Raw genomic sequence first — 19,253 nt, 5'->3', positions numbered from 1 at the left:
GGGTTTCTCTGTGTAGACCAGGCTGGCCTCGAACTCAGAAATCGCCTGCCTCTGCCTCCCAAGTGCTGGGATTACAGGCATGTGCCACCACCGCCGGGCAGCAAGTTCTTTCTTTCCCAGTCCTTCATCTTTTGGCCTTAGTTCTTCCTCTGCCACCATCAGGCTTGCCGTGCCTCCCCTTGCCTCAGAGCGCTCTGAGGCACCAGCCATCCTTCCCCAGGTCCCATACTCACACCCCTCACGGCCGTATCTGGCTCTGGCCCCACCCTTCATGGTAGACTCTACCTCTGCTCCGTCAGGATATCCAGAACACTTTCTGCCAACCAGATATTTTTGGCTGTAACATCGCCACCTGATTTCAAGGGAGTGGGAGGGGGAAGAATCAGAATAAAGTAGCTCTAATTAGCAACTCAGCTAATCGAATAAAGCTCTTCAGTCATCCTGAGGGTCCACTCGCCTACCACTACTGCCCTGATGCTAGAATAACCCATTCTCTCTTTTAGGATTTAAAATTTTTTCCCTTTGCCTTGAGAGAGAGAGGGAAAGAATGTTCTAGAACTGGCCTCTCACTAGAGAGGATATTGTTCTATCCTCCAGAACTGGAGGTAATGCTTTGTCCTTGAAATATGATGTCTGAGAAAAAGAGACCTTAGAAGGCCCAGTTGAAGAGCAAAGGTGGTATCTGCACCAGGGCCTATGAGATGCAGGCAGCTGACAGGCTGCAGTCATATCTGGCTGTCAGGGCCGGATGTCAGCGTCCTGACAGACTAAGGGGATCTATACACCAGCCTGTGGATCTCACTACTGAACTCCCTGGAGCAGAATTAAAATGCAGTGTTGCCAGACAAAAATAGAGGGATGAGAAATGGGGCTGGAGAGTCAGCAGTTAAAGTGCCAAGAAAGAATAAAAATCAATACTCAGCACACCGATGCTACACATTGCTCTGGGTCTCAGGGAAAAAGTTATGTCCACCTAGTCGCACCACAAAGATGAGGGTCATACACATGAAGCCGTGACTCAGTGTCCGAGCAGATCCTCAAGAAAAGGCACAGCACAGCCAGGCACCATGCACATGGTGAGAACTGTCCCAGGAGGACTGTGGATGTAAGGCCAGCATGGGCTACATAGCAAGACGTTTTTATTTAAAAAGAAAAAAAAAGGGAGGGGAGGAGAGGAGAGGGGTGGAGCTGGGAGCGGTATGCTCCAGAGGTGGAGTGCTTGCCTCAACTCCTAAGGCCGAGGCCTTAGGTAAAGGTCTTATCACCACAGGAAACAAAACAAAACAAAAACCAGGCACCAAAGGTGGATCGGAGCTGCAGAGTAGGCCTCATTGTTATCTATTATTATTAATACTTTGTTTTGTTTCTTGTTTTTAATCAAGAAAACAAAACACAAGCAATCTCAAAGCAGGAGAGGTGGCTTGGGCAGACCGTCTTTCTCATATTCAATATCTCAGACAGATGTCACGGATGCGAAGATTAAAAACCCCTAAATGTCAGGGACTGTTCTGTGACGCTGTCCCTCAGCCTAGCTCCAGTCAGATGCCAAAATCACTAGGGACCCAGTGCTTAGAACAGGGGCGGAGCCAGGAAAATCAAAAAGGCAAATGGCTTCATTCAATTTTCTCTGCACTCCCTGATCTAGTGTGCTCAACTCCAGAGAGGTGACTGGCTAACACAGACCAAACACCTGGTCAGGTCTTAATTTAGCAGGACAGAAATCAAAACAAGACTCACGAATCCAAAATCCAAAACTGATTTTCCAATGGATTTTTTTCCTGCAACATATGTGGCCAGGAGACATCTACACTAGGGTCCAAACCCTGTCACTTGAGTTCCTCAACCTTTTCTCATTGCCTAGACTGATCTCTGGACTCCTTCCCTTTCTTCTAACGCTTTAGCTAACAAGCTTACCTGCAATCTGCTTCATAAATGTCATGCAAACACCATCAGCTCCCAGAACTCCACTCTTTACTAGTTCCCGAACCAACCACACCAACTAAAGGAAAAAGACATTGAGAGCAGAGATGTGAGTTTGGAAAAGGAACCACAGTTTGGTGCACAGTTGCAGAGCTGCATCCCAGCCCTCTCCTTAGGAGGCTCACCCCCCCCCCCCCCCCCCCCCCCGCCTGCCCTGCACCTCTGAGCTGCTTTCTAGTCTGTAGTTGGAGCTTGAACCCAGGCCTTGTGTGTGCTAGGCACGTGCTCTGGTGACACTCCAGCGCCCCCTCTCTTTTCTTTCTGGCCTTACCTGAGTTCGGCAGGTATCTTGCAACTTCAAGTACTTCTCCATAAGTAGCTGGTTGATTTTGTTCAGGACAATGTTCATACCATCACGACTCACCAGAGCCAAGTCCCGGTAACACTGTGAGAAGTAAGGTTTGTGAGTAGCCAGTGAGTGAAGCCGCTGACCTATGGCCCTGTCCAACCACAACCCCTTTCTCTTACATAGCAAGGTGAGGACCCTGAGAGGTGGCTGAGGGAGGCAGTGGAGCACCGTGCTCTCCCCCTGTCTTCTACAGGGCTCCTCCATCCAAACCCACCCTCTATGCCTCTTGGGTTAGGGAAGAAGGACTAAAAGACTCTCTAATAAGGCAAGCAAGTCTGCTGGGACGAGCTCCTAGTCCTGTCCCTGTCCCCCAACCTCCCTTTTCAGCAAGTGTCATACTGTTTGATGCCACAAGCTGAGCAAACCCAGGTGGAAGCCATCTGTGTTTTATCTGCCAGTAAAAGGTCACTGAAAAATGGGTTTGGGTGAAAGTCAAAAAGAAACCCAGAGGTTTTTAGACTTGCTGTAACCCAGCCAGATGCAGCAAAGAGAATAGAAAATGATCAGGGTTTGGGAGAAAGAACAGAAACAAAACTGTACTTTCTTAGCTTTATATAGCTGTGTGTGCCTACAAGCCATCCCAGCATTTGATGGTTAAGAGAGGGAAATCACAAGTTCAAGGCTAGCCTGGGCTACAAAGTGAGACCTTTGCTTAAAACCAAAACCAAACACTTGCTTTTGTTTGAGACAGAGCCTTCCATTGTAGTCCAGAATGCCCTGGAGCTCCCATCTCAGCCTGAGGTCCCAGGTATGTGCTACTACTGCCTCTCTTAGGCAGACACGGTTGTATACCACTTTGATCCTAGCACTCAGGAGGCGGGAGGCAAAGCCAGATAAACCTCTGTGAAGCCAACCTGGTCTATAAAGGGAGTCCAAGGCCAGCAGGGTTACATAGAGAAAGTTGTCTCACAACAACGAAAACAAACCACAAACCTTTATTTTCATCTGTAAGTGTGTGGTCAGAGGAAGGCTCTGTGTGGCAAGTGCTTTTACCCACTCAGTCACCTTGCTGGCCCCTAAACATGAACTTTATTAACTAAATGACTTCTTGTGTTCTCTTGAATGACCTTTGCTTTTACCAAGTATGATGTGTTAGGATGGGGGGGCTTTAGCATCCTCACCCTGGGGGGATAAGGACCTGTGCAAGTTTCTTCTGAGTCACTGCTTCCCTTCTCTCAGACCTTTTTCTACCCTGCTTCTTTCTTCTATGAGGTCAGGCCTTAGGGAACCTCATTAGCTGCCTCCTGCACCTGCTGAGCTCTATCCTGTCATGGACTCAGTTAAAAGGGTAAAACGTAAGGAGACATCAGCTTCTTAGCTGGATAGAAACCTCAGAAGACATCAAGATTAACACTAAGCCATGTGTGCAGATATGGGCCTATAATCTCAGCACTTGGAAGGTATGAGGAAGAGCAGGCGTTCAAGGCCACCCTCAACTACTAGAAAGTTTGAGGACAGTCTGAGCCATGTGAAATCCTGTCAAGAAAGAAGGGAAGAGGGGTATATCATAATAGTGACACAGGGTCCTGTCCCTACCCAAGAATCTCTTTGCAACTGATAGCTGCTGGCAAAGGGAAAATTATAGTGGCGTCATGGGGTGTGCCAGCCCCACAGGGCATGCCAGCCCCACAGGGTGTGCCAGCCCCACACTGAGACAGCACATGCTCAGGAGGAATGGGCCACCTTAGAACAGACCCTGCTCTTTTATTATGGGGATTCTGTTTCATTGTCTTTGGCACCTTTTCTCTTAGTGTGTTGTTTTTATTACTTGTTTTGATTTTCATTTGTATCTTTGGGTTTTTCATTTGTTTTGTTTGTTGTTTAGAAAGGGTGTCTACCTAGTTCTGGCTGTCCTTGAACTCACTAACCAGAACATGCTGACATGGCACTCATAGAGATCTACCTGCCTCTGCCTCTCAAGTGCTGGGATTAAAGGCATGTGCCCAACCACCATTTTTTAAAAAAGATTTTTAAATTTTATTTATATGAGTACCCTGTAGCTGTCTTCAGACACACCAGAAGAGGGAGTCAGATCTCATTACAGATGTTTGTAAGCCACCATATGGTTGCTGCGAACTGAACTCAGGACCTCTGGAAGAGCAGTTGGTGCTCTTAACCGATGAACCATCTCTCCAGCTCCCCTCCCCCAACATTTTTTATGGTTTTATTTTTGTTTTGAAGAGTGAGAACACATACAATTAGGTGGATATGGATATGGGGAGGATCTGGGAGAAGTTGGAGAAAGAAAAATGCTAGCCAGGCAGTGGTGGCACACACCTGTAATCCTAGCACTCTGGGAGGCAGAGGCAGGCAGATTTCTGAGTTCAAGGCCAGCCTGGTCTACAGAGTGAGTTCCAGGACAGCCAGGGCTACACAGAGAAACCCTGTCTTGAGAAAAAAAAAAGGGGGGGGGGGGAAATGCTAAAAAGAAAAAAGGAAGATGTTACTTATTATTTCCTGTATTTGTACAGGTGAGGAAGTAGGCTCAAGGAATGACGGGAGGAGAAAAAAACAGGAGAGTGGGGAGAGAAGGGAGAGGGAGGACAGGAGAAGAGGAGAAAGACAGGAGGGCAGGGAGAGGAGAGGAGGGCGAGGAGAGGAGGAACAGGAGAAGGAGAGGACAGGAAGGAGCCTGTCTGGGGTAACGGAAGAGACTGGAGAAAGCCAGCATTAAAATGCAGCTGGGGCCGCACAGCTATAATCCTACCGCAGACAGCGCAGCGTGAGAAGACCCTGCCACAAACAACAGAGCCAGGCAGCCTAATTCCAAATTCCATCCTAAGCACACAAATATGAAAACTAAGACAAGACTGCCAGTGACAAAGGAAAGAATTATGACAGCTCAGAAAAGACCCCATTTGTAAACTCTCTCACACTAAGCGTTCTAAAGCATGGCCTTCAGTAGCAGGAGCTCCTCAGCCTTGGGGGGAAGAGGGGCTCTCATCCAGCCTCCCACCTCTTCTTTCCTCATGTCTAACTCATCTGATGGAAACACCAACACGTGCCACTTTTGAAGTCTCACACTCCAAAGAGTGTAACTCTATCCTTTGACTCTACCCAAGGGTAGACTGTTGAGAGATTAAAAACAGAAACCACAAGGAAACAGAACAAATCAAGGGCCCGCAGTGAGCTTCTGCATACATGCTGCTCTAGAGACTCCCATGGGTATGTCAGAATGTCTAGGGATGAGGGAGGCAAAGGGAGAAAGAGAAACCATGCTGAGCTAACCACACAAGAGTCTTGTCTGTTAAAATGAAGTATGTAATAGCACAAATGCAGACAGACTCGGGACAGGGAAGGAAGACAAATTCTTTAGGCGCTATGAGGCCAGAAGAAGAGCAGTAACCCTGCCTAACTCCATGTCCACCAGGAATCTTTACTGATGTAACTGCTCACAACATGGAGCTGGCTGCCAAGAACACCACATGCCCTGTGCTGCCAGCTGTGGAAGCCCCTGTGACAGTCTGCTAACTGTTTTGGAAGAAAAGCAGATGGGAGGAAAAACAACACAAGCAGAAACAGACAAGAGCAGAGGATCCTAAGGGAGAAGGGCGGAGTGGTACGGAGGTGGCCCTTTAGCCAGACCCTGCCAAGACCGTGACGTAGCAGCACCTGATCACACAGGCTGTCTGCAAAAAGAGCTTAGGCCAAAAAGGGCTAGCACTGAGTGGGAAAATTTGAGGGGATCCGTGCACTAGCGTTAGCTTTTCCAGTTACCTTCTAACTGACTACTAGAACCTGCATGGTTTAGACCCCAGCTCAGCCCCTGCTCACCAGTTCCTCAAGCAGCCCTTACTCCAGACATTTAATTCAGACAGCACAGCATCGGTGAAAGAGTCATCAGAGGGATATTAAGCTGGACGAGGCCCACATGTGCAAGGACCTGGTGCAGCCGTCCTCAGTCACGAAAGTGAGATGGTTACCTCCCTGGAGGACATGGGCTGCACATGCACAGTGCAAAGAAGTGGAATACTCTGGCTCTTACTAGACTCGGTGGCCACAGACATGGCATAATACATATTTACAATGTAGAACTCTGTGGCTTCTCAGTGCCAAGCCAGGAAAAAAAGAGAGCAGACACAGCCTGATCCCCTCACGAGGCTCACTGAGGTGCGACTTAGACCTCACCTGAAACAAACTTGTCCAGAAGGCAAGGCTAGTTTGCACTGAGATAATTAAGGTGTTACTGGGTTTGTTTGGCTTTTGTAGGTAACACCTTACTTTGTAATGTTGGCCTGGTACCTCCTTTTTTTTTTTTTGGTTTTTTGGATTTTGGTTTGTCTCCAGACAGGGTTTGTCTGAATAGCCCTGGCTGTCCTGGAACTCTCTGTAAACCAGGCTGGCCTCCTGATGCCTCTCATTTCTTTATTTGTATGCATGTTTGCCAGTGTGAGTTTACGTACATTGTGTGTGGTGTGTGTGTGTGTGTGGGGGGGGGGTGTCTGGAACTAAAGTTACAGGCAGCTGTGAGCTGTGATGTAAGAGCATTAAGTGCTCTTAACCACTGAGCCATCTCTCCAGCCATTTTGCTTTCTTAAAAGATTTACTTCTTTATTTAGTTTACTGGCTTGGTACTTGATATGTAGCTCTTTTTTTTTTTCCTGGTTTTTCGAGACAGGGTTTGTCTGTATAGCCTTGGCTGTCCTGGAACTCACTCTGTAGACCAGGCTGGCCTTGAACTCAGAAATCCTCCTGCCTCTGCCTCCCACGTGCTGGGATCAAAGGTATGCGCCAGCACTGCCCAGCTGATATGTAGCTCTTAACTTCCTATCTTAACTTTCCAAATACTAATATTACAGGCATGGACCACCAGGCCCAGTTTGTGGGGATAGAGGAAACCCCGGCTCAACCCAGGGCTTCACACAAACCACACAGCACTCATACTGAGCTATATCCAATCAGATTTAAACTTCTTTATTTTATGTATTATTAGGAAGAGAGAGAAAAGCTAGATTCCCTTTGGGAGTCACTCCCCTACCTCTTCCATAAGTTCTAAGAATCAAACTCAAGCCATCAGGGTTATGGCAAGTATGTCTACCAGCAGAGCTATCTCACTGGCCCTTAAATCAGATTTTAATTATAATACCTATAAAAATATATACAAGTCAGACATGAGGCAGAGATAGGCAGATCTCTGAGTTCAGGGCCAGCCTGGTCTACAGATCGAGTTCCAGGCAGCCAGGACCACACAGAGAGACCCTGTCTTGAAGAGAAAAACAAAGTACACAAGAGAAAGTTAAACCACAGCCCCCACTCATCCACCTTAATCTCTGTCAACAATTTCCTTAAAATCTGAATTTCCTAAGAAATGAGCTCATATTATTTCTTAGCATAACCAAAATAATGTCAAACATTTATCTCTAAAGATCTGAATGATAAATTCAGTATGAAGTGAAATCCCAACATTTGGGAGGCTGAGGAAACCAGCGCTCAAGGTCATCTTGGAATATCTCAAAAAAAAAAAAAAAAGGGAAAAAAGCACAAATAGAATTCTATTTAACAAAGTTCAAAATGACTGGCTGTTCTCCTGGAAAGTTAGCCTAGGCTAAGAGCTGCTGTCCTCCTTCACCTTTACAGGCACCAAAAGCTGCATCAGAGAGTTAGAAAGCAGGGTTCTGTACCCACAAATCCTCTGTTGATGTAAGCACCTCCCCCACCCCCGTCAGGATACCAGGAGCATCCTGTCTGCATCTCTGAGAATGAGTTTCCTTTGGTTATCCCTGAACAAATGACCACATAGCTAAATCCCAAGGCACTTTATGGGGGGCCTGCAGTCTAGAGGGGAGAAAGCTACAAAAGCCATAGTGGTTTGAGATGCATAGAGCAGATTACAACAGTAGGCAAAGAACCAATCTGTTTTCTTCCACACCACCTGGGCTCAGAGAGAGGCCATGAACCAACCCTCCACACTTCTCCCTTCTGTCAGATGGTTCCAGCCAGATCCAAACAAACTTTAACTCATTATGCCAAGACTCCAAAGATACAAAGGAGGGGCTATCTGAACAAACAGAAGACTCATTTTTACAAAGAGAACAGAAGCTGAGGAACTCTCCTGCCTGGCCCTGAGCCCCACTGGAGCCTCTTCTGTTTATGAAAAGGCCAGGCTGCTTCCTGGCAATACTCTTAGGAAGTCAGACCCCACTGTTCTCCAGAGTCTTCTTAATTATTACATTAAGTCATTTAATCTAAAGGTTACATGCTACCATTTTAAGCCTGTTTTCTGTCCCTTTGCCAAGGACTACTGGTCCTCTTCTTCTGGATAAGAATTCCCATGGGCATGGTTGTCTTCCATCTCCTCCATACCCAGATTAAATGTCAATTTTGCACTTCGTAGTCTTACACCTGAAACCTTAACATTTGTGTGTTTCCTTTTTCTCCGATTGCCTTTTTCTTGCCTTTTAGCTTTACCATCTGGAGACAGAAACGACTCTAGCCAGAGACTAATGAATTCACTGAGAATAAAGGACTAGAGAACACATTTAGTGATCATAGTGGTTCAGCTCTTATCCAGAGTGTTAACAGTGGTGGTAGCTGGAGCACGCCTTTAATCCCGGCACTTGAGAGGCAGAGGTAGATGGATTTCTTGTCAGTTCTAGGCCAGCCTGGTCTACAGAGAGTTCCAGGACAGCCAGGGATACAGACAGAGAAACCCAGTCTTGAAAAACCAAAAATTAAAATAAATAAAGAAGAAAAAAAAGTGTGACGTAACTTCATAAATGAGTAAAAGGTTCCTAGATTTAAATGGGTCCAGGGAAGGAGGTGCCTTACCTTCTGGGCTTGAGCAGGTTCAGTGAGGACAAGAGTAAACAGGCCGAGGCAGATCTCCTCATGCTGGGGAGGTCCTTTGCACACCTGGGAGGTAAGAGAGGAAAAGAATTAGCTGTCACTCACATGTAGGAAGAACAAGCACAATTTTCTCTGAGAAGTCTCAGGACTCTTGGTAACACTTAATGGGGAAACCAACTGATAATCAACCAATATGATGATTTCTGTCTCTTAACAGAAATGAGGCGCCTGTTTCAGGAGAGAGGCGGGAAAGGGGAAATTCAGTGCTTTCTCTAAAAGCCTAGAGCTAGAAAGTACAAGAGTGCTTAAGATCAGAAAGCAAGGGAGCTGTGACGATCCTGCAATGGGGGCTCATCCGTGCCACCCAGACTCCAGGGAACCTCTGGGACTTCAACACAGAAATAATAGCTGGTAATTTGCAAGTAACTCCTAAATATTTATTCTGTAAGCTTCCACTACATTATTTTTAAACTATTTTTTCAGTTAGCATACAAAAATAATAGGATTCACTACAGTATTTTTGCACATGTCATTATTTAAATTTTTTAGGTTTATCTGTGTATATGTATGGTATTGTATGTGTATATAATACATGTATGTTGTATACACACAGTCAAAGAGGCCCAAGGTAGATGTCGGGTATCTTCCTCACTCAATCTCTACATTTACTTTTGAAATAGGGTTTTTCACTAAATCTGAAGCTCATAGATTTGGCTAAGCTGGCCAGTCAGCCAATTAAGCTTCATCCCCACCACAGGCCACTCTCAGGCCAGGGTTACACGCATGTGCTGCAATTCTATTAGGGGGTCCGTGCTCAGACAGCCATTCTTGTTGATCATCAACCCAAGCACATTACCTAAATAATTTCTCATTAACTAATTAGTATGGTCTATGTGTCCCTGGAAGTCATAGGACACTCTGTAGATGTTGGCTCCCCTTCTGACATGTGGGTCTCCTGGACTGAGCTCAGGCAGGCAGTGAAGCTTGCAGGCAGACACTTACCCACTGAGCGTCTCATAACTGCATTAAATAAATTCCTCACATGTGCTAGCTAAAGATTCATTGCATTCATTTCACGTATATGAGTACACTATTACTATCTTCAGACACACCGAAAGAGGGCATAGGATCCCATTACAGGTGGTTGTGAGCCATCATGTGGTTGCTGGGAATTGAACTCAGGACTTCTGGAGGAGCAGTCAGTGCTCTTAACTGCTAAGCCATCTCTCCAGCCCCACATGTGCTATTTAAAATTATGTAACTGCATTGATTGAAAGAGAGGTAAAAGTTAAAATGTATGTAAGAATAAAACTACGAGACAAGCATTTTTCTTTTTCTTTTATAACTTAATTTATGCCTGGTAGTAGTGGTGCACACCTTTAATCCTAGCACTTAGGAGGCAGAGGCAGGTAGATCTCTATGACTTAGAGGTCAGACACATCCACAGAGTGAGTCCTAGGATAGCCAGGGGTACACAGAGAAACCCTGTCTTGAAAAAACAAAACAATCAAAAACTTTATTTAGTGTACACATGTGCATGCATGCCACGTTGCACATGTGGTGGTCAGAGGATAACTTGCTAGAGTGGCCTTTCACCTTTCACCATGTTAGTCCCAGGGGTCAAACAAGCTGTCATATTTGACAGCAGGTACCACTGTCTGCTGAGACATATTGATGGTCCTAGGACTTTACACTTTTTTCAATCTTGGAAAAGTTTTTGCTAGGTGTGGTGGCACATGCCTTTAATTCCAGAACTTGGGAAACAGAGACATGCTGTAATTTAATTTCAGGACAGCATGGCCTACAAATCAAGTTCCAGGTCAGCCAGGGTTAAGACCAAGTCTAAATAAACAAACAAGAATTTACAAACTGTCAAAGAAAATCAGAGGACAACTCCTGGATGTCAGTCCTCTCTTACCATTTTGTAGAATCCAGGAATGAGAAATCAAAGTTATCAGGGCTGCATACAAAGCCCCTAACGTACTTGAGCCACCTAGCTGGCCAATAATTGAGCTTATAAGTTGTTATATAAGTCAAGCAAGATGGCACCAGCCTGTAATCACAGCACTTAATCACAGCACTTAGGAGGCTGAGGCAGAAGGACCTTGAGTATGACACCAGCCTGGATTCCAAACTATTCTCAAGGGCTAGTATGCATTATACACTGAAATATGGTCTCAGAAAAAAAGGCTCCAAGAAATAGACTCTGGTAGTGAGAGAGTAAAACCTGATTTAGGGAACCAAGATGTGATCTCAGTCCCTTAAGTCCTGGCCACTATCTTTCCACTTTCCTGTCTGCATCTCAGAGCTTTCCCAAGCAGAACGGATGTAAGGAAGACATGGTACTTACATACGCATTGAGAGCATCGTTGGCCTCTCTCTCGGAGACACCAGCAGTCATCGATGTAACAATACTCATACACCTTTCCAACCTCTGGGGGGAGGGATGAGAACAAATGAAGAGTATATCATAACACTGCCTAGTATATCATAACAATGTCCCCAAAACATTTTAAAAATTCAAGCTTGATCATTCTTCTACTATACTTTAAAACAAAAGAAAAAAGAAAGGAAGAAAAACTCTTCAAATAGAATGGCCACTAACAAATGTGACGAACACACTTCTCCTTTGACCGCCACCCTGAGCTGTCTATGATTACCCTGGTAAGACCCACAGTGGTGCGGCTAAAGAGCTGCCTAAATGAACTGGTTGCTCGTGCTAAGAACCCAGATTCAGGTCCCAGCACCAATATGCTTGTGCCCAGGCATACAGGAAAAACACTCATACACATAAAATAAACATAAATCTTAAGTTCAGGTATTGTTTTAGGTCCAGCTTTGTTCCAGGTCTACAAAGTGAGACCCTGTCTCAAAATTGAAACAAAACAATAATACTAATAAATTTTTGTTTGTTACTTTTTTTTTTTGAGATAGAGTGTGTAACCTTGACTTTCTTGAAACTTGCTCTAGAGATGAGGCCCTGGTCTGGAACTCAGAGATCACTTGCCTCTGTCTCCTAAATGCTGGGATTAAAGGCATGCATGACCACCTGGCTCAATAATAAATATCTTTAAAAAAAAAAAAAAGTTAAGAAAACAGAGGGTAGATTATGTTGCAACAGGAGTGTCCAAAACCTTAACCTAAATCCACCCTAAAGCTGTCTGGAGGTGACATTAACAACTTCATCTCCAACAGCAGTTCAGCTACAAATTAGGGCAGATCAGCAGGCTCGGCCTTAATAAATAGCAAGTGCGTACTTGTGGGAAGGAGCCGTGTGATCACATGAAAGCTGAGCTGTGACTCTCCTGACCCGTTGGCTCTGGGAGCCATTATCACCTAGTTTAGCTCCTATATAAGTGTGGGAAGGAAAAAACCTGAGGCTGGAATTTCTGTCTTTTAAAACCTTGTCTCTTTCTACAGTCACCAGGGTCTGGAGCGTCATCTGTCCCAATGGTTAGATCTTGCTGGCACCTGTATCCATCCCAGGTTAACTGGCAGCATTCGGTCATAAGACTCAGCAGCACATAAGTTTACTCCATACTCAGCCTCTTGTCAGCTCTCTAGCCACTACGTCTAGTAGCATGTCCTTAAAGGTTCCAGAAAATCCTCTACTATCGGACATGGGTAAGTTTCCAAGTAGTAAAAGGTTTCATTGTGATTCTGCCTTAAGAGAGCTAGTGATGGTGGCGCCCACCTTTAACCCCAGCACTGGAGGTAGAGGCAGGTAGAAGAGCAAACTCTCCGAGTTTGAAGCCAGCCTGGTCTACAGAGTGAGTTTTAGGATACGCAAAGCTACACAGAGAAACCCTGTTTCGGAAAACTAAAAGAGAGGAAAGAGAAAGGGGAGGAGGGGAAGGGAAGGGAAGGGAGGGGAGGGGAGGGGAGGGGAAGGGAAGGGAAGGGAAGGGAAGGGAAAAGGGAAGGGAAAAGGGAAGGGAAAAGGGAAGGGAAAAGGGAAGGGAAAAGGGAAGGGAAAAGGGAAGGGAAAAGGGAAGGAAAAAGGGAAGGAAGGGAAGGGAAGAGATCAACCTAGTAGAGAAGGGGGAGGCCTGACTGACAGAGCCAGAACCAAGAGTGCAAATCTAGCTACAAAGCCCTACCTGCCCCACATGCTGGCTAAGTCTCTCCTTGTGCCTTAACAGTCATGAGACTGTGGGTTGAGCACAGATTCTCTAGGCTCCTCCCAATGTTCTAAGCTCTGCTCAGAGGCCTGAGTCAATGTTATGGGTCAGTGCCCAGTCAAGAATGGACTCTTAAAACAGGGAGGCCCTACTAAGGATATAGAAAGTAGAGTCCAGAATTTGAATGAGCGGACAAACTCAATGACAAAAAGAAACATGAGGACAATCCTTTTCAAAGAACGGAAGTACAAACAAAAATGACTTTTCTGGATATAAAAAGTCTTTAATCCCAGCACTCAGAAAGCAAAGGCAGGTGGGTTTCTCTGAGTTCTGGGCCAGGCTGGTCTACAGAGTGAGTACTAGTACAAGACAGCCAGGGCTACACAGAGAAACCCTGTCTCAAAACCAAACCAAAAGATACATATTTAAAACTACTCCTGGTGGTGCATGTCTGTAATCTCAGCTCTTGCAGGGAGACAAAAAGGTCAGGAGTTCAAAGCCAGCCTGAACAAGCCAAAACAGATCAACAAACAAGGGGAGAAATTATCAGGAATCATTAGAGTGAGAAAAGGACCATTCCCTCAAAGGCCACAGGAAACCAGATGCATAATTGGGTAACAGTACCCTTTCCCTATAGTCTCTGAGGCTCTTAGAAACGATGAGGTCACACACGCAGCTGCCAGCAACTGCTGGCAGGATGGCTCTGTTCAGAATAAGCTATGACCGTACCTCAGAGAGCTCAGTAAATATTTATCATCTCTAGGAGCTCTGGAACTCATTTTTCTAGAACTAAAACTACCTGGCTATGATTACAGCCCTAACAGTGTGTGGAAGGGAGGGCGGCCTCTCTGCTTCTCAGTGTACGTGTGAGGCTGAAGACTGAGTTAGACAAGTCCCTCTAACCAGTCCACTTCCTTGCCCCAGCCAGGTAGAATGTACCAACTCTAATAAGAGTATGGCATATAGCATCTAAGAGGTGGGCTGCCCAGAAAAGGAAAATGTGGTCGTACCTGCACGATCTCTAAGAACCCACATCAGTAAGAAGTGATTGATCATGCTGGGTTCCAAGTACAGCCACTTTGTATTGCTGAATATAGACAGGAATGGCTCTTGCATCCTCTGAGAAACCTGGGACAAAAGCCCTGAAGATTCCAAGGAATGACCTATATTTTACAATCAAGAATATGTGCAATGATAATTTAAGGGGCAAAAAAAAAATTAAAAATGACTCTAGGCTCATTCCTTGGAGATTTCCCAGACATGCTGAGTTATTTCTTGGAGTAAATATGGTGGGGAGATATATCCACCTTGCCAGAGGTAACTTCGAGACCTGTCTTTAAGATATTCTGATTTCTTTGGGCCACAGTTCCTGCTTTTGGCCTGACTTCAAAGTGACTGGTCCTTCCCTGGCAAAGGAATAGCCAGGGCTGTGAAGCCTCGGAGACTAGGAACTACATGTTCTAAACTCCAATCTCTGGCACTATTTTTATCTCATTCCCTCCCCAAATTAGGATTGTGATGGTCAAGTACACTCCTGTCTTCAAAGGAAGGAATGGGGCCAAAGAGGAGAAGGGACACAACAAACACTCCCCAGGCAGCAGAGTCACAGCCTCTGTCCAGGGTGAGTGTGTCAAGTGCTTCCTGCTCCAGGCCCGGGAGGGGCCTTTGCAAATTACGTTCAACTGTGATCACCTCTTTTACACCCTCATCTACCTTTTTAGAACTTCCTGCTGGGTGGTGCTTTGTCTTGAGATGATAAACTTAGGGTGCACACTTCTTATTTTCCTATCAGACTCAACACGCTCTAAGCACATTAGGCAAAAAAGTGGACCTATTTTCCTGGAAAACAGATAGGCCTATGATGGAAAATTACCACGTGAGAACGAGCAGAGGACAGTTGGTCAACAACAGGTGTCGATAACTTCTGTGTGCAAAGATCTTCAGGGAGGCACAGAGGAAGAGAGGCCAGTAAGCCTTGCCCTTACACACTATGGTCTAGTGGGATAACAGAACCACACCCATGGAGGGGGGGGGGCTAATGTAGCGAGACTCGCTGGAAAATGAAGATGCAAAAGGCAAGTGGAGTGTGGAAGGGGGAGCTTGAGACTCCCTGGAAGCATCCACACCATTAAAGAAATCAGACAGAAACAAACAACCCCTCCCTTTTCTCCCTAGGAAGTTGAAAGTTCATTCTCAGAGTCTAAAACGGCAAGAACATAAAGGCTTCTGATCTCTCTTGTCATCTTTTCCAGCCACATCACTTACTATCCATGTATAGATGCTGTGGTACAAACTAAATCAGGGATTTATATAGGATTCTATAGAAATGGAGATAAGAATCAACAGACTCTCATCCAACCTTGGAATCTCTTGTCTTTCAGCTGCTCTGATGGAAGGATCAGAGACAGTCAGCTACCTACTGACTGTTTGAAGCTCTGGTGCTAGACTACCAGGCTCAATAGATAAAGAGCTTCATCACTGTACAAACATGGCAACACAAGTTCAACTTGCAGAACCTGCAAATTGGAAGGAGAGATAACTCCATACGGAGAATTCTCTGACCTCTACCACACTTCAGAATGTGCATCCCATACACATATTATCACTCACGTACACACAAAAAGTTTTAATTGAGACTGGAAAAAAGCCAGGCAGTGGTGGCGCACGCCTTTAATCCCAGCACTTGGGAGGCAGAGGCAGGCAGATTTCTGAGTTCGAAGCCAGCCTGGTCTACAGAGTGAGTTCCAGGACAGCCAGGGCTATACAGAGAAACCCTGTCTCGAAAAAACAAAAAACAAAAAATCAAACAACCAGGAAAAAAAATGTAGCTGTGGTAGGACACAGTGCTGCAGTGGTCATGAACCTACAATCATCCTCCCTCAGCCTCCACTTGGGAGTGCTGGGATCACAAACCTGTGCCTGAGCTACCATGCCTGGTTTAGAAGTAATGTTTACATTTCTAATTATGCCCACCTTAATTGATTAGAAGAAAAAGGAGAAGGAACAGGAGGAACAGAAATAGCATACTTTTCTAAATGCATATAGAATTATAGAGTGAAAACATAACTCACTTTCCAGCCAGCCATCTGCTGGTAGATAAACCACAAAGTTGCTATAAGGCCACTTTGATTCAAGTTCACTTCTTTTGACACGGGGTCTCTCTTTGTAATCTTGGCTGTCCTAAAGCTTGCTATGCAAACCAGGCTGGCCTTGAACTCACAGAAATACTCCTGTGCCTCGAGTGCAGGTCCATAAAGTTTATTTTTGTGTGTGTGTGCCATCATCTTGCGATCTACAGTATTTTTTTTTTTCTGCCTTTCGTTTCTGGTACCAAGATCTAGCTAATGATGCTCCAGCTAGCCTCTAGCCTAGAACTCAGCACACACTCACCATTCATTCTCGTTCATTCATATCTCTCTCTCTCTCTCTCTCTCTCTCACACACACACACACACACACACACACACACACACACATTTTCCTGACTCAACCTTCCAAGTGCTAGGATTACAAACGTTAACCACCACACAAGGCAATCTAATAACATTTTTTTCAACTCTGAGTTTACCTGCCTACTCTAGCATGTGATAAAGGTCTATGACAGTGTCAGGAAAATGGCCTGTGAGGAGACAGGGCCTGTTCATTTCCTCTCTCTGTCCTTGGGTAACCACTGAACTGAATCCATTAGGCTTTACAAACAGTATGACAATCTTGCCTCAGTCTGTCACACATCCTAAGTAAGTCTTCCTGTGTGTAAGTTGTGGAAGGGGCTGCACTAACTACCTGGGCTACCAAGCACAGGGTGAGAACAAGCAAAGTAAAGGAAGGGTCAAGCCTCCTCACTCATGTTCTGTGTGTGTGTGTGTGTGTGTGTGTGTGTGTGTGTCTGTCTGTCTGTCTTTCGAGGCTGGGTTTCTCTCTGGAGCCCTGGCCGTCCTGGAACTCACTCACTTTGTAGAGCAGGCTGGCCTCGAACTCACAGAGATCCACTTGCCTCTGCTTCCCGGATCTCTCCTTAGTGTGTGTATGGAAAGCAGTCCCCTATACACTGGCTCACCCCACTGCTATGACTGGTATTAGATACTACTTACTTGTAAGTCTTCACTTACTCTATAAATGCTCGGTTAAAATCACTGACAACTGTCTGTATCCACACCCAGTCAATGATACCATCTAAGAAGAGGGGCCAAGTCTGTAGGAAGTTGCCAATCCTCAGACACCTGCCTGTAAACACATATATACTTTTCAACTTAACACTCTCAAATAGGGTGGATATTTTAGATAGCTATTGGTGTGTATGTGGGAAGAAATGAAAATAACTTTGGTCAATATGGATGCTACATCCCTTCTGTAACCAACACCCCTCACACCCATTTTCTTAATAGCGGCAGCTGTTACTAGGGCAACCTGTCCAGGAAATTGACCCACACTTCTTCCTCCAGGAGCAGGAAGCAAGAGCAATGTTTCTGCCTTAGAAAAAAACTTGAAGGCCTCTTCTCCCCACCCCCACCCTATATCCGATCCAGCATCCCTCCTCAACCCAATTCCTTACTCCCTTCCCCACACCCCACACCTACCTCCTCTAACTCATCCTTGGCATCCAAACTGGTTGAAAGTAGCAGCCTCCCCCCTCCTGGGGCTCCTGCTCCCGCTCCTCCTCCTCCACCTCCCGCTGCTCCTGATGCAGCAGCTGCTACGGTCCCCTTTCCCTTCTGTAACTCCATGGCTGCAGCCAGGAGACCGGAAGAGGTCAAGGGAGTAGACGGGTGTTAAGTCCTAGAAATGGAGAACTCTGGCTTGCCAAGGACGAGGAGCAAGAGGAACAAGTGGGAGGGAGGCCGACAGGCCTGGCTTTCCGCACCCTTGCCTCCTCTCCTGCGGAGGGGGAACGCGCGGCTTCTCTAGATGCTCCCTCTGGAGCAGCCGTGCTGGGGCAAAGCTTTAGCGCAGAAGTACAGTAGACTACGGGTCGTACGCCCGGCACGGAGGTGGGCAAGGCTGCTGCCCTTGCAGAAGTGGAGGGGGAAACCCTCTGGCTTCTAATCCTGAAAGGAGGGGAAACCCTAAGTTTCTGCCTCTCGAGGTGTGGGAAGGAGTCCTGGCCCTGAATTGGGGGTGGGAAACCTTCCCGGCGGGATTGGGAAACGCGGTTCCTTGGAATCCGGCCCCTAGCGGGTGAGGATGCGGCAGGAGCGCTATGGGAGGACCAGCTTCTCCCCACACCACACAGAGGCGGCCATGGTGGAAGGGCGGGGGAGGCTGAGAGTGCCCGAGCGGGCAGAGTCGTCGCCGGCGCCGGAAGTGAGCAGTCGCGGTCCCGGGCGTCCGCCAATAGCGGCTTCCGCGGTGGCGCCAGGTCTCTAAGGAGTAAGCCGACGACGATGGACTGGCCTTTTCCCGGGCTGCCAATTGTAGGGAGAAGAATTGAGTCTGGTCTGACGGGCAACAAGTGTGCCCAATCGCATCCTTCCTCTGCATCTGGAGGCGGGACGGGAGGCAAGGAGTGGGTGCTAGTGCTGGGCGATCCGGAAAAAGCCGGGCTGCGCCTGCGCGCGCCAGCACGCATGCGCGACCATTCCCTCTTGCTCCACTCTCTTCAGGTGCTCAGAACGTTGCCCTTGGGTAGTCTGGGAGAATGGAAACCTAACCCGTAAGTGGCAGGTCAGGAAAAGGAGCAACCGAGCTCCAACCCATCCGCAGTCCCGAAGCAAACACCCTCGGGGTCTGAAGCTACTTCCTGAACTACGAACCCTCACCCGAGTGTGAGCTCTTGGGTGTGCGATTGTAAGAATTTGCAAACAACAAAAAAGTGCATTGATTCACTAGTGTAAACCAAATAATTAAAATCCTACCAGCACTAGCTTTAACACAATTTACTAAGTTGTGGGACCTCGTCGTCTTTTGAGGCTCTGGGACTGACAAATGTCACCGAAGCCTTTTGTATTCACACACACACAATCCATTGAGAGTGTTGCGGTTTGTTGTGATCCTAGTAGGGCTTGATTGTATGAGAGTTCT

General features: G+C 46.4%; 1 protein-coding gene across 2 annotated transcripts in view; it reads right to left on the bottom strand.

Annotated features, from left to right (window-relative positions):
• Nucleotides 1–18,574, bottom strand: part of Ints3 (integrator complex subunit 3) — a 41,065-nt gene extending 22,491 nt beyond the window's left edge. For both annotated transcript variants that reach the window (XM_052179924.1, XM_052179925.1), the window contains exons 1-6: nt 17,813–18,574; nt 11,466–11,549; nt 9,098–9,181; nt 2,252–2,365; nt 1,915–1,999; nt 286–352 (exon numbers count right to left, since the gene is read on the bottom strand). In XM_052179924.1, coding sequence (XP_052035884.1) covers nt 286–352; nt 1,915–1,999; nt 2,252–2,365; nt 9,098–9,181; nt 11,466–11,549; nt 17,813–17,959 — 581 coding nt within the window. In that variant the 5' untranslated portion in view covers nt 17,960–18,574. The remainder of the gene's footprint in view (nt 1–285; nt 353–1,914; nt 2,000–2,251; nt 2,366–9,097; nt 9,182–11,465; nt 11,550–17,812) is intronic.
• Nucleotides 18,575–19,253: the final 679 nt, after the last annotated feature.

This window comes from Apodemus sylvaticus, chromosome 4, assembly GCF_947179515.1.
Source record: "Apodemus sylvaticus chromosome 4, mApoSyl1.1, whole genome shotgun sequence".
NCBI lineage: Eukaryota > Metazoa > Chordata > Mammalia > Rodentia > Muridae > Apodemus > Apodemus sylvaticus.
This window is presented reverse-complemented; position numbering and strand designations above follow the sequence as displayed.